The sequence below is a fragment of the Haplochromis burtoni genome, unplaced genomic scaffold (assembly GCF_018398535.1).
Source record: "Haplochromis burtoni strain Fernald_Lab_line unplaced genomic scaffold, NCSU_Asbu1 Contig_216, whole genome shotgun sequence".
NCBI lineage: Eukaryota > Metazoa > Chordata > Actinopteri > Cichliformes > Cichlidae > Haplochromis > Haplochromis burtoni.
Genome location: NW_024582577.1, coordinates 309,676 through 323,270, shown reverse-complemented (window position 1 = coordinate 323,270; position 13,595 = coordinate 309,676). Strand labels below are relative to the sequence as shown.

Sequence of the window (13,595 nt, the reverse complement as noted above, 5' to 3'; positions counted from 1 at the left end):
GTGTGTGTGTGTGTGTGTGTGTGTGTGTGTGTGTGTGTGTGTGTGTGTGTGTTGGGGACACTCATAGGGATTCTGTTGTAACCCTATGAAACAGCAGTTTGGCTTTTTAAATAAGCTTAGAGGAAAGACTTCCACAAACACCTATTAGCAACAAATAAAACTTCCTGTCCACTTAGTAGTTTGTCTGATTGCTATACAGTGACATTTGGCATAAAAATCATTTGTGTCATTATTTAGAAAGAAAGGGTATTGACAAGATTGCATGCAAGCTGTGGGATCTCAGAGATTTTTGTGAGTGACGTTAGCACATAAACTGATTTACCAGCATCATTCTTAATTAATCTGGCCCATAGGCATCTTTTGAGGTCTTTTTTGTGTCTCTGCCACTTTAAGCACATACACTCTGCTGTTTGCACTCACTGCAGTGCCTGCGAACCAGTATCGGTCCCATAATATGGGAAAAGCCTACTGGTCAGAATTTTTCTTTTGATTATAATTACGGCTGTATTCTTTTAATTGTGTATTAAGAGGACTGAAGAAATCTGCAGTTGAATCTAGGTCAGCTGTTTACAGCTGTTTTGCGCTCATACATTAAACTAAAATAACCATCTCCTCTTTAAAGCGGGCTATGGGCTTGACATTCTGTCAAGGCGGAAAATGTCCATATTCCCTCATAATATCAAAACCATTCTGCTCTCAAATCGACTCTGCGTGCTGTTTATATCTGTGTGTGTTTCCTTAGAGTTCAGAGACTTAGAAGTCAGGTTGATTGAAGGCTCTAAATTGCCCGTAAGTATGACTGTACAGTAAGTGTTTGGGACTGTCTGTCTGTGTTAGCTCTACAAGAGACTGGCAGCCAGTGTTTTCCTTCCTTCCATCTAGTGCTTGGAAAGGCTCCAGTCTGATGTAGTGCCTGAATACGAGTAAGCAGTTTGAAAAAGACCTCAAAAATGAATCAGTTTGTCATACCTGACTTTGTGGATCAAAAGGCTTGAGTTTATGGAGCCCTTACAAGGAAAAGGAAAATATATGAATCTTTAGTTTATCTTTATATATTATTTTTTGAACATCTGGAACATGCTTAGAAGCGTTATACGACTGTGAGGTGTGGACTACTGTCAGAGCAGAAATAAAACTCACACTCTTACAGCCACTGCCCTAAAATAAAGCACTTAACCCCCAGCTGCTATGATGGATCTTTTTGGTGACCAGCAAAGCTCTTGGGTGTGTGTATGGTGGTATCTCTAAAGATACATTTAAAGTACTGAAGTGGTTAATTCTGCTTTTTTCCCTGCTGTCTGCAGGTAGAGCCTCTCTGCATGGGAAGGCCTCCCTGCAGATTGACCCAGTGCGCTCCGAGGACCAGGGCTGGTATGAGTGCAGGGTCCTGATGCTGGAGCAGCAGTACGACACCTTCCACAACGGCAGCTGGGTGCACCTCACAGTCAATGGTGAGTCATCTGGCCAAACAGCCTACCTTCTGACCTGGAAGTGTGAGTCTGTGAAAACAAAAAAAAGAAAAAGAAAAGAGGATCGGCTTAAGCTCCGTGTGTTTTTATGATAAGGATAATCACGTAGATTTATCATTGGCATTTCAATTAAAGATGTGGGAATGGTACATTGTTATTAGAAAAAATCTATTTATTTATTTTGCTTTAAATATTAAATTTCGTTCATTTTTTATGCTAACTGGACCTTTTTTTAGTTGCTCACAGGCCTCCTTCTTTTACTCATTTTTCATTTACAGAAAAATTCAAATTTATCAGTGTATTTGAGTCAGGCACTGTTTTAGGTCACTCCTGTAGCTCCTTTATAAAAGGCCTCAAGGAAAAAAAGGGATGAGCGTCTGGTTAGAGCAGGATTGATTGTGTCTAGTTTAAGGCGGTTCCGGCAGGGATTGTCTGTGATAGTCTGAGAGCTATCAAACTGATGACCAGGCGGAAAAAAAATCTGCACCTTTGCATTTCTCAGGAATGCCCCAGCGGCGCAGAGACTCCTGTGCAAAGTGTGTCTTCACATTGCGCAGCGATGCCTTTGTACTCTATGCGTTTCAGCCTTTTTCGGAAAGATATTCGCAGTAAGCTCCTGTTTTACAGTTGATGCTTGCTGCAGATGCACGGCGCAGCAAAGATGCAATAAAGAAACCGCGGCACACTCGTGCAGGAGACGAGATTGTGGAGTACTATCAGTCGCAATTCTTTTGTTAGCTTTTTGGTTACTGATTTTATGTGTCAGGGAATGTTTCCTAAGCAGACTTTTGGAAGAGAAACCGAAAGTGGTGAATTTCTTGCGGTAAAGCGTCACAGGACTAAGTTCAGAAAGCTGTAATCCTCTGTGCTGTTAGAGAGAGACTTTAGAGACAAAGTACTGTCAGGCTCATTCACATGTATATTTTTGGTCTGTGAACTTCGAGCTTGAGAGCTGTGTGAAAGTCATGCATATTTGAGTTGATCATGCATATGTTTTACAAGATGCTTTTCTCGTATTTGAATAGTGATTACACTGCACTGCGTGCAAATTTCTCTATGAAAAAAAAATCATTTATACTGTCCAGTGCACAGCATAATCACTTTGTAAAAATGGTGATTATCGGTGCTTTGCTTTGAATTTGTGTTTTGCCACATCGGGCATTGCAAATGATTTTCTAACGCGTGCTCCATGTAACGGACGTTAACTCAAAGCTGACACGAGAGCATCCCATCTCACGTGCTTGTGTGCGGCTGAAAGAAATCTCTGTTTGCTGGTTAATGTCGGATAGGGTGAATCGGTCATAGTGAGCGTCACCTGCGCACTCTTGTGATGTTTGGAGTTTGTGAACATCTGTAGGCGTGTGCGTATGAATGTCTTGTTGTGTAGGCATACTGCATCTCTGTAGCTGCTTCATCAATATTCACTTTCAACTGCCCCCCTCCCCTCCTTCGTGTGCTGGTCTCCACTCCTGTCAGGCCTTCCAACAGAAACAGAGCTCCTCTGGCTTCAACACATCTAATAATATCCCCGAATCTCATGTATATTTGGCATTTTATATGTCTGCATTTTGTAAGACCTCATGTATGTATGCAATGCCGCTCTCGATAGAGTGCACCCACAGCTCTACTCACAGATGGACATGTTTTGCTGGTATAAATATTTAGTTGGAGTTTTGTTATGTAAACAACAGACAGACATTCATGAAAAAATCAAAAGCTGTTTCAGCGTCTAGATATCTAACAGGGGAGTTCATATGAAGCCTTTTTGCTACTGTTGTCCCCTAAATGGGGGTCTGTGAAGGAAGCAGGTGCCATTTTCGTTTGGCCTAGGCACAGACACTAAGGGCACTCATTTCCTTTGGCCGTTAGTATTTGCATATACTGCTTCTTTGAGTTCCTGTGGCTGGCCTTAACTTCCTGCCAAGCGGAGAGGGAATTCATGCCCACTCAGTGGCAGGTGTCAGATGGCAAGGCCTTGTGCCCGAAAAAGACACTAAGGCTACTCTCTCTCTGTTTTCTCCCTCCCTCGTCTTCTTCTTGCCTTTGTAAGAAGCATAGTCCTCAAGCATCAGTAAGCTTTTTAAGAAAGCAAAAAGAAAGTGCCCCATCATTGTCATGTGATTTTAATTTTATCCATGCATATTTAAACTTGAAAAAAGAGACACAATCAGACCTTGCCACCATGTCACTGGGTTAGTGATGGCTTGGCATTTAGGTCCCATTTGGTCGATGCAACTGGGTCCCAAATGTCAGCTCCATTTATTACCCGTGTGTATCTGTCTTTGTCAGTCACTGTGCTGTCCACTATGGTGAGTCTGGGGTGAACAATCACGGGAGCCCAGCTTGCAAATTTAAATTAGAGGTGGGCGTACAAAATGTAATAAATACTGTGTGTGTGTGGTGAATAAGATGCCCCGATAAAAATGATAAGCTAAAATTAACAAATGTTTTTCTCTATTATGACTCTTGTATAACTGTGTGCTTGTATTAACCAGAATGTTAGTGATCCAGCAGCTTATCTGGCTCACAATCCATCACAATTCGCAGGTTATTATATATAAAATGACAGATTTGATTTTGACCTTGAACACAATTTGGGTGAAGACTTTAGTGAACCTTGTCTGCAAGGTTCGATCGGACGAATATATCGAGCTGATTGGACGAATATATCGACTATCGACGATATATTTGTCTAATAGAAGGAGCTAATAGAAGCCGTCAACATGAGAAAAAAAAATAGTGCTGTTTTAACAGCACCCTCTTTCATCTGCGAGCAAATGCACCCTCCTCAGAGTGCCGGATGGTGGACACGTACATGCGCTTGCAAGTTAGCCGTGTTTCAGTACTTTGCTGGCACTATACGTCGGCACACCGCTTTGGTTACATCCTTAGGTTTACCTTTTTCATCTGGTTTAAAGCCAAAGAAACCCCAAATTGGCGACTTTATATTTTTTTAGTGCTGTCAGCGCCATCGTTATGACTTACGCGATTAACAATTAATCCATGTGAAGCGCAAAATCCCTGAAATGTCTCTGTCAACGCATTTCGGCAGTTTGTCCAAATTTTGTTCATTCTGCGCTCCAGATGGTTTGAGAGCGTTAAAAATTTTAATCGTTTAAGCCGCATTGACGCTGACAGCGTTTTTGTTTTGCTTTTTTAAACTACTTCGTCCATGTTTGGACTTCTTCTGTGTTGTAAACATGCAAATCAGTCCGTGCATGATTACATTGCCCCGCCCATCAAAAAGTCTGCGCATGCGCGAATATATCACCCATCGGCGATTCTTGGACTGACGATTGCCGATTGGAAAATTTTTACATATCGCCAAACCCTAACAGGTTGTAATTGTTGCCCTGTGGATGCTGATGCTGATAGGAATTTTGGCCAATACTGATTTCTTTTTAAAAAGTCTAACTGGCAGCACACACAATCAAAGATTCACTTTTCTTCAATTTAAAATATTCACATTTCCATCATTAAGAAAATTCATCTCAGGTTCTCATAAACTGCATTAATTGCATTAAGTATTGCAGGGTCTTCTCTTATGGGAGCAACTGAAAATAAAGTGCTCTGGTACTGGAATAAATCAGAATGAGCTGAAGCTTTACTTGACATATTTTGCCTTAGCAAACACAAGCAGGTGTAACAGATTGATATAACAAACAAATGTCAGGTATTCACATCATTTTCCAGCGTATTTGTAAATTCGCCTGACAACAGGACTTTTCTCTTTTTCCACTCGTCTCCATAGTTTTCATCATAACCGAGGCTGCTATATTGTCGCTGGCTCGAAGCACAGGAAAGCTTTATCCTTAGGCTCACTGTATTTGTTAGTTGTTTCAAAATGTCCGTATTCAACTGGTCGATGATTTGAATGATTATGTTTTTTGTCACAAAGGTCTCACTGTGATGGAAATGCACAAACGTTTTAGTATTAATTTAAATGAACAGAAACTAGTCTTACAGCCATTTATTACTCAGAATTACAGTTAATGATTCAGACATTCAAATAAAATTTAGACTGTATAGTAAGTAGGGATAACTTCCAGCACAGCCTGTTCCAGAGTTAATATCAAATTTCCTAAAAGCTATGATGTATTCCAAAAACATGCCTAGAAAAGACAAATGTGGATGACTCACATCAGTTTTTCACTGTAATTAAAAACAAATCTGACAGACATAAAAGCACCCTTGTGTTGTTGAGAGTTTATGTTAGTATGATCATCTAATCTACAAAATAACCTACGTCCACCTAAAGAAAAGAGATGGATGGGATTGTGGCAGTGAAGAAGTGAGAGGAAGTAAGTTGTTTCTCCTCTTAATTACACATGAGACGCTGTGGAGTAACTTACGTATGCTGACATTAGAAGAGGGAGGAAAGTGTCACCGAGTGCCTCTTTCTTCTTTCTGCAGCAGTTTACACTTAAACCTTTGAGACTCGTGATGTGAAATCAATGAAAATATGTACTCCAATTCTCCATATTCTCTTAGGAACAGATACAAGAAAAGGAAAACAAACAAAAAACCCCCAAAACAAGCAAGGAAATAAAATGACGCAAACACAGTCTTGAGTAAATAAGCCTTCAAAAAGAACAGCCTTTACCCTGCTTCTTAGCATCCAGGCCATCTGCTGATGTGCTGCATGGCCTACAGAGAAGAACAGGGGGAGTTTGGGAACTCCAAACATCTTTTAATGTATATAATTGATGAAGAGATGCTGTAAGTAGGGCACAGATTTAATGCTCAGCTTACTTTTTTTGTAGAGCAACTCCCAGGTTCCCCAAGTATTGTGACACTTCCTCTGTGATGAGCTGTACCTGACGGTGTGAAACAAATCCCAAGTTGACCAAAGTGCCTGCTGCTGTCACCAGCACCACCATGTGTGCCACCTATTTCCTGTCAGCTGGTGCTTATTCCCTTGAGAAAAACTTTGGGATTAGAATTAATAACAGCGCTTACAGTGGAGGAACAAGTACTCAGGTGATTCACTTAAGTGAAAGTACCAGTGCTGTAAAATTTCCACGTTACAATTAAATGTCTCACGAGTAAAAGTGCAGAAATATTACCTGCTAAATATATCCACCCATACTCTATATGTAAAAATCTTGAGCCATCCCTCATTTCCTTATATTTTGCTAGGAAAATAGATAATGCAGTATAAGAAGCAAAAACAGTACAGTTCTAATTTCCTTTTCTTCAAGTAGTCTTCAGGAATAGTTCTCCAGGGACTTGAAGGACATTCAAAGCTCTTCTTTGGATGTTGGCTGCGTTTTGTTCCGTTCTCTGTCAAGATGATCTCGCACTGCTTCAATAATGTAGAAGACCCGGCTGTGGGGAGGCCAATCTATGGCACAGTCTTCCACTGTGTCTTGGCATTGGCATTGTGTTTGTGATCATTCTCATGGTGACAAATAAAGCCAAGGCAATCAGATGTTTTTCAGATGATATTGCATGGTGGATCAAACCCTGAAAGTACTGGATGAAATGCAATCCAAACCATGAGAGAGTCTCCACCGTGTTTTACAGATGACTGAAAAAGCTCTGTATATATTTATGCAAGTTGAACCATAAATTTCAAATTTGGATTCATCATCATGTTTTCTCACAGATTTTTTAGCACAGTTCTCATGTAACTTGACGTAGCTCAGAAATGTCTTCTGTTTTTCCCATCCTTAAGAATGGCTTATTGATGGCTACCCTTCCACCGAGACCATATGTCGGTGGAATTTCAGTGAACAGTGGATTGATTAAGTGAAGAGTCAGATTATTCTCTCAAATCTGGTGCCAGGTCTATGCTGGATTTTCTCTTCTTTCTTAAGGACACAACATTCAGATAATGTTCACCATGTTTGTAATGCAGCAGCATTGTGCTATTAATGCTGCTACATTAGAGTGCAATCAGCATTTTTCTACTATTTACCAATATCTGGTTTTGTTGAGTGGATTCCAACGAAGTCAGTCAGGTCAAGAAGATCACAACATAAATTGGACTTGTTGTGAGATGACTGATGAAGTAGGAAAGAGGAAACACCAGCTGTCTTCAGAAACGCAAAATGTCCTGGAGCCGAAGCATGTCGCTGTTTATGAGCTTAAAGTTGCTTTTCTTGAGTAAACGTACTTGGCTGCATACATATTGCAGCCACCAGTGACAATCAGCGACATACTATACATGCAGAAACTCATAGTGAAGCAGTGGCACAGGGTTGCCTCTTAACTAAAATAATGCATCATGATCCGTTTAATGTAACCGCCGACCCATCAACTGCATGATACGTAAATCAGTCATGCATTTTATTAGAATCTCCATTAATCTGCTGTATCATATAATGTAATGAGTGTTAGGGAGCGAGAGGGCAGAATGGACGGGCAGATGTCTAAATGTGCTAATTGGCCAATTTGTTTACTCCATGCCAGGTGCTTGTGTGCAGTCTAAGCATGGCAGCACTCCCAGCGGCAAGCGGTGACCCACTTGTATAGCAGTGCCTTTTTCCCCCTATTTAACTAAACACAGTGCCACTACTTATAATCAAAATATTATGTTGAACCACTGAAAGCAGCTGGCTGAGGAAGCCACAGTTTATTGGCCTGCAGGAGCTGGTGAACAGCTCCCGTGTGACTCTTAGCGAAGCTCGGATACATCAGGTGGAAATGCAGCAGTGTTACAAAGTGGTTTTGTATTAAAAAACAAAACAAAAAGAAGGAAGCCTGCAGGGGAGCTTGTTATCAACCCTGGTACATGTCCCACTGTGCAAGTGTTGCATCATGTCCTATCTGAGGAATGCCTGTTTGACTTAGACCCTATTTACTTCAGATTTCTGAAATGTGTCTTGGACAATTAGCTCATGAGTGGACAGCACTAAATACAAGACTCATTATTCTCACTCAAACAACTTGCCGAGGTGGCGTGGGACACATTTGGCCTTGTATCTTTTGTACTGTAAACACTAATTTGTCCTGATGCCCAGCGAAAACACAACGGGAAAATATGTCACCAGTGTGTCGGTTTTTTGGCTTGTGTCCCGTGTCTCAAAGTCACAAATGACTTTGGCCTGACAGCTTCAACAGTTGAATCATGCGTACACATGTTCTTCTTTGCTTGATGCATTTTGGATGCGTTTTCTTAGCTAGTTCTTGCTCAGTCAAAATAACTGTGGACAGAAATCTTGGGGTCACGTGGGGTCAGCTGGAGATTGAAAACACACGATAGACACTTCTATGCGCTCTCCCTAACCCTAATCCTATCCCGCACTTTGGGAGAGCAGCGCCAACCACTGCTAGCAAATGCTGCTTTGCAATATCAAACTAAAACATTTAACTGAATCCTAAATATCTATTGAGATTATCTAAAAAATAACACACATATTATGTGTGTTATAATATCTAAATATCTAAAAAGCCACTAAGATGTCTCCACAACAATAGCATGGTTATTTTGTTGCCTTCAGATCTGTTTTTCTGGTGTAGGACTTCCATGCAACAAACTCTCAATAAGATCCACATTTCCACTGTAAACTATTACAACAAAACCACACTTTTGACAGAAGTTGAAATGAGCCGGCGCATTTGTTGAATCCGGAGAGTTAACTTTTGTCTAGTCCAGCCTGTGCTTTGTAGTTTTGTCTGTTTGTTGTTTGAATCCTCTCTATTCTTCTCATTCCCTTTACTTTAGAATTGCTCACAGCAGATTGCTGCACCTGCTTCTGCTGGAAGTCTCTTCTTGTTGATAGGGAGTTCTTCCTCCCCACTGTCACCAAGTGCTCGCCCATTGCTGGGGTTTTCTTTGTAATATTAAAGGTGCTTAAGGATGTAAAGTGATTTCAAATTACTACAATTGCGTATTCAATGGAAATGTCCACTGGCTGTCCACTTGTGATCCTACTGCCCAACCAGCTGTAAACAGATACCTCCTAAAATGGACAGCTGTACTACATGTGCCTGCAATACAACAGCCGTGCAGAAGAGCCCAATGGCAGAATGCCTGAAGCCATCTTGGTGCTGATTCAATGACTCTGTGTCATCTTGGAGCCTGTAGTTTGCTGTGCTATTAGGGAAATCCCTGAGTGTAACACAAATTCAACAGCACTGCAAACTACAGTACAGTTTTCCAAACTTATCCAAAATGAAAAGGGGGGAAAAAAAAGGACTGCACTTATAAGTCAGCTGCCATGCTACCTCAGTAAGGTTGTTCTTAGCCATAGAGATACTTTGCTTGATGGTGTAGCCAAACACATTAAACAGGTGCTGCAAGAGTATTACTGAGGACCGGGTGCGATTCCACCCCTGGTCATTTGGTGTGTCTCTTCCACCTTTCTCCAAATAAAGGCTTATGAGGCTTATGTTAAAGTAATATGCAGGTATTTAGTGATGAACCAAAGTATTTAACATGTGATGATGATTATGAGGTAAGGCAGTCTCAAAAGTTAGAAGTAACATGTTACAAAAGTCTTTTTAACACATCATGTGGTTACCATTGAATCAATCCAATCAATCAACTGCACCAGTCAATCAATATAAGGAAAACCTATGATTGTGCTTAAGAAGCAGTGAGGGAAAAGGGCCTATGCCAGTCCATAGAATAGCTTTTGAGATTTTTCTGTCTGGATACTGGGATGGTACCAAGAATTCCTTGTCCTATGTTCTCCCCAGCTCCACCTTCATTCACGGAGACGCCGGCGCAATACGTGGAGGCGAAGGAAGGGGGAAGCACTGTGCTAAGCTGCTCTGCCCAGGGAAATCCAAAACCAATGATCAGCTGGCTGAGGGAGGGGGAGGAGCTTGCAACCAACGCAAAATACTCGGTAAGAAAATATCATGGACATAACTCCGATTTATGATTGTGTGCAAAAATAGAAGTGGGGTTTGTGCACAGATGGCATCATCCGCTGAGCCCATCTGTACTGACAGTATGTTGTGGACTATGTCTCACTCGGGCTAATGTCAGTTTGTTCTATTGTCGAGCTGCTTCATGAGCTGTGGTTTAGTCTCTAAACCTGATGTGTTGTCCGAAGTCTGAAAAAACAGCAAAACCATCCCATCGTTTTTGTACATTTAAAACATTGCACCACAGACTTGGTGTACAAGTAGTGGAAAGCTGCAGATATTTGGCTATTTAGGACACAATTATGTCATCGCTCCAGGATGACTGACAGTCAGGCTGTTCTGTCTTCCCTGTGATGTCGTTAGGAAAAATAAAAATAAACCCTGCATAATCTGAACAATTTTAAGCACAGCTTAGTGGCACACCTCACATTTCTGAGCCCTCTTTGTTGTCTGGTGATGCCTGACTGTTTTTTTAAACTCCCAAATGCAGACAGCCTGATGTCATGGCAAGGATATTTCTGGCACTGCCTCAGTGCTTGCAAACATTTAAATCAGGTTTGTGGTGTTAGTTGCAACAAATCAAAGACAGTCAACCCACAGCTCCATGACAGATGATTCAAAAGTGGCAAAAGCTTCGACGAGCGATGATGCATTAGAGCCATAGGATGTTGGATCTTGAGTGAGCGGTGCAAGTGTCACTTTCTCTGGAGTGGAGGATCGCTTGCTCTCACTATACTATGAGAAGCACTACCTGCACCTACACGTCTGACCCCCAGCAAATTCATCTCTGGAGTTAGTCTTGCAAAAGTTAAGTTAGATATGGGAGGCTGACTCAAACATCAGCTAATTGCTAAAACAAAACGCACACACACCAGACGCACAAACGCCTGTAACAGATGCAAGCAGATTGCTGATCGTTTCTAAGAAGTGTAGCAACGGTGGTAATTTTTCATACTGCTTGTAATTGTTTTTAGGATTTTTCAAAGGTGCTTGCATGCCTTCACATTCTCGTATGTGTCTGATATTGCAGTCTGCTGCAGGCGCTATCACCTTTTCACAGCTGCCTGTGTAACATACAGCAAAGGAAGTGACAGCAGCACAGAAGCGTGTCTGTTAAAGGCCTCGTTTCCTTTCATTTTCGCCTTTTTTGCCCCACCATCAGTCGCCTCTCTTTAACACCATTCCCTCAGTAAACGATTAGACAACATTCTGATGCATTATTAATCCCCCCTTTTTGGCATCAATATTACATTAGCCCTAATATGAATGTTGCACTAAAAAGGAAAATCTTTAGTGAGAGCCAAATGCCAAATTCTAATAACCTCACTTTGCATTTATCGTCTCCCCTCGTACATTCGCCTGTTTCTTGCTGCATCTCCCCTAAAATACGGGAGAGCTCCTTTCTGTGCTGAGAGGAGAGTAATGTGTGTGTGTGTGTGTGTGCGATAGGGAGCATTAGGATATGTTTGCTCACCCACATGCTCAGATCCACGGAGACGTCATGGAGAAAGGGAGGAATGTGACAGACGGGGTTAGAGAGGAGCAGAAACACTCATCCTCCACATTCTCCTCCTTCTTCACTTTCCTCATTTTTTTAAAGCCCGGAAAAAAAGATCTATTAAGTAACCAGGAAACTGAAAAAGAAGACTTAAAAAACTCAGGAAGGCAGTGGCAGCCAACCAAATATCATTCTCACTGGAGTGAAGTGCATAGGACAGAAGTTGGAATTCTGCTTACTTTCCTCACACTCACCTTGGATTGAGTTCAGCTATGGCACAGAAAGTATTGGATCAGAATGACGACCAGTGCATGTCTTTAGATTCTGTTAAGATTACTGTGTGTTAACATCACTGCTGCATTTGTGGTGTGTATGAGTTTAGTGATTTGATCTAACAGTGGTTTAGACTCTTTGGCTTTTTTAGATTCAGTGCAACAACAAATGCCAGGATTTAAAAATATGCTAGACCATGCTGTCCCCGAAACATGCTTGATAGCTAGCAATGACAAGCTAGCTAAAAATAACCTTTTGTGCATGAGTGTCTTTGTTTGTGTTACACTCAGCCTCTGACTGAACGTTTCCAGCAAACATTTCAACACTGAATGTCTGTCAGATGGTGGTCTTTTGTTGATGTCTAGTAATGGTTGAAAAATAGTTTCAAAATAAAAGTTGGGGGACCTCAATGTTGGCTAAACATACCTCTTAAATGTCACATGGATGTGGTTTGTTAGACTAATGACCAAAACATTCTGGTTTAAGAAAGAACAAGAAGTCAATGGAAAAAAACAGACACCACAAGGTTGCTCATGCTTCACTTCTACTGTGCTAACTTATTGCACAGTAAGGGTCATGGGCCAATCACAGTGGCTTTTGGTCAAGACCTTATAACCAATTGGTCACAGCTTGGAAAGCACTGGTCACTAGGAAAAACTGTGTATTCCCCATTCAGTAGGTAAGTGGTTACCGGAGCTTGTTGGCAGATTGCCGTAGTTGCTCATCGTCTGCATAGAACATGCTGAATTGTGTACCACTGTGTGGCCATTTTCACCAAACAATAGCTAGCAACCTCCCACAACTGCCAACTGGTTGGAGAATACACATTTTTTCTTACAACCACTGGCTGACAGACAGTTGTCAAACAGTCTCTAGGCCTGTGTGCCTGAGGCTTTAGCAAAACACAAGCTAAGTTTACTTCACTGTTCAGTCCAAATGTAGACTGTATGTAAAAGATGGATGTAGCCACCGTTGATATTAAGCTTCATAACAAGACAAAGAGCAAAGGAACCAAAGGCTGTTTTTCCAAAGAACTCTATGTAAAGACAGGTTTTATTTACAACCCTCCTATTGGTCATTTAAAAAATAATGCAGGTTAAAGCACTTAGGAATTGGCTACATTTAAAATTTTTATGTCTGCATTGAATCTATGTAGAGCCTACATAGATTTTGCTGCCAATGCACTAGTTAGCATTAGAATTACGAGGAAATGAGGGTACTGAGTGGGCCAGTCGCAGTTGTTGTGAGCTGCCCGGGCTGCATATTCACATTTCTAGGGAGCTATACATCATGTTATGGGACTAGTTACAGTTTAGGTTTTCAGAAGGGCTTACTGGTTACAATACCCCATGGCATAGATAGTTTAGAAACATAAATTCAGACCAGGGCCCTATTTCAGGAAGTTGGTTTAGAAAACTCAGAGTGAAAAACGATACTCAGGGTTGAGTAACCCCGAACTGTCCAACTCGGAATATTCGGTTTCAGAAAGGCTGATAACAATTAGTTCAGTCAACGCGGAGTTGCTTTAACCCCAA

General features: G+C 41.3%; 1 protein-coding gene across 3 annotated transcripts in view; it reads left to right on the top strand.

Moving 5' to 3' along the window:
- igsf9ba (immunoglobulin superfamily, member 9Ba) overlaps nucleotides 1-13,595 on the top strand; it is a 72,818-nt gene that overhangs the window by 26,847 nt on the left and 32,376 nt on the right. For all 3 annotated transcript variants that reach the window (XR_006055107.1, XM_005937878.2, XM_005937881.2), the window contains exons 3-4: nucleotides 1,305-1,451; nucleotides 10,116-10,267. Coding sequence is in view for 2 of the 3 variants with exons in the window: in XM_005937878.2 (XP_005937940.1) it covers nucleotides 1,305-1,451; nucleotides 10,116-10,267 (299 nt within the window). In the remaining variant the exon portion in view is untranslated. The remainder of the gene's footprint in view (nucleotides 1-1,304; nucleotides 1,452-10,115; nucleotides 10,268-13,595) is intronic.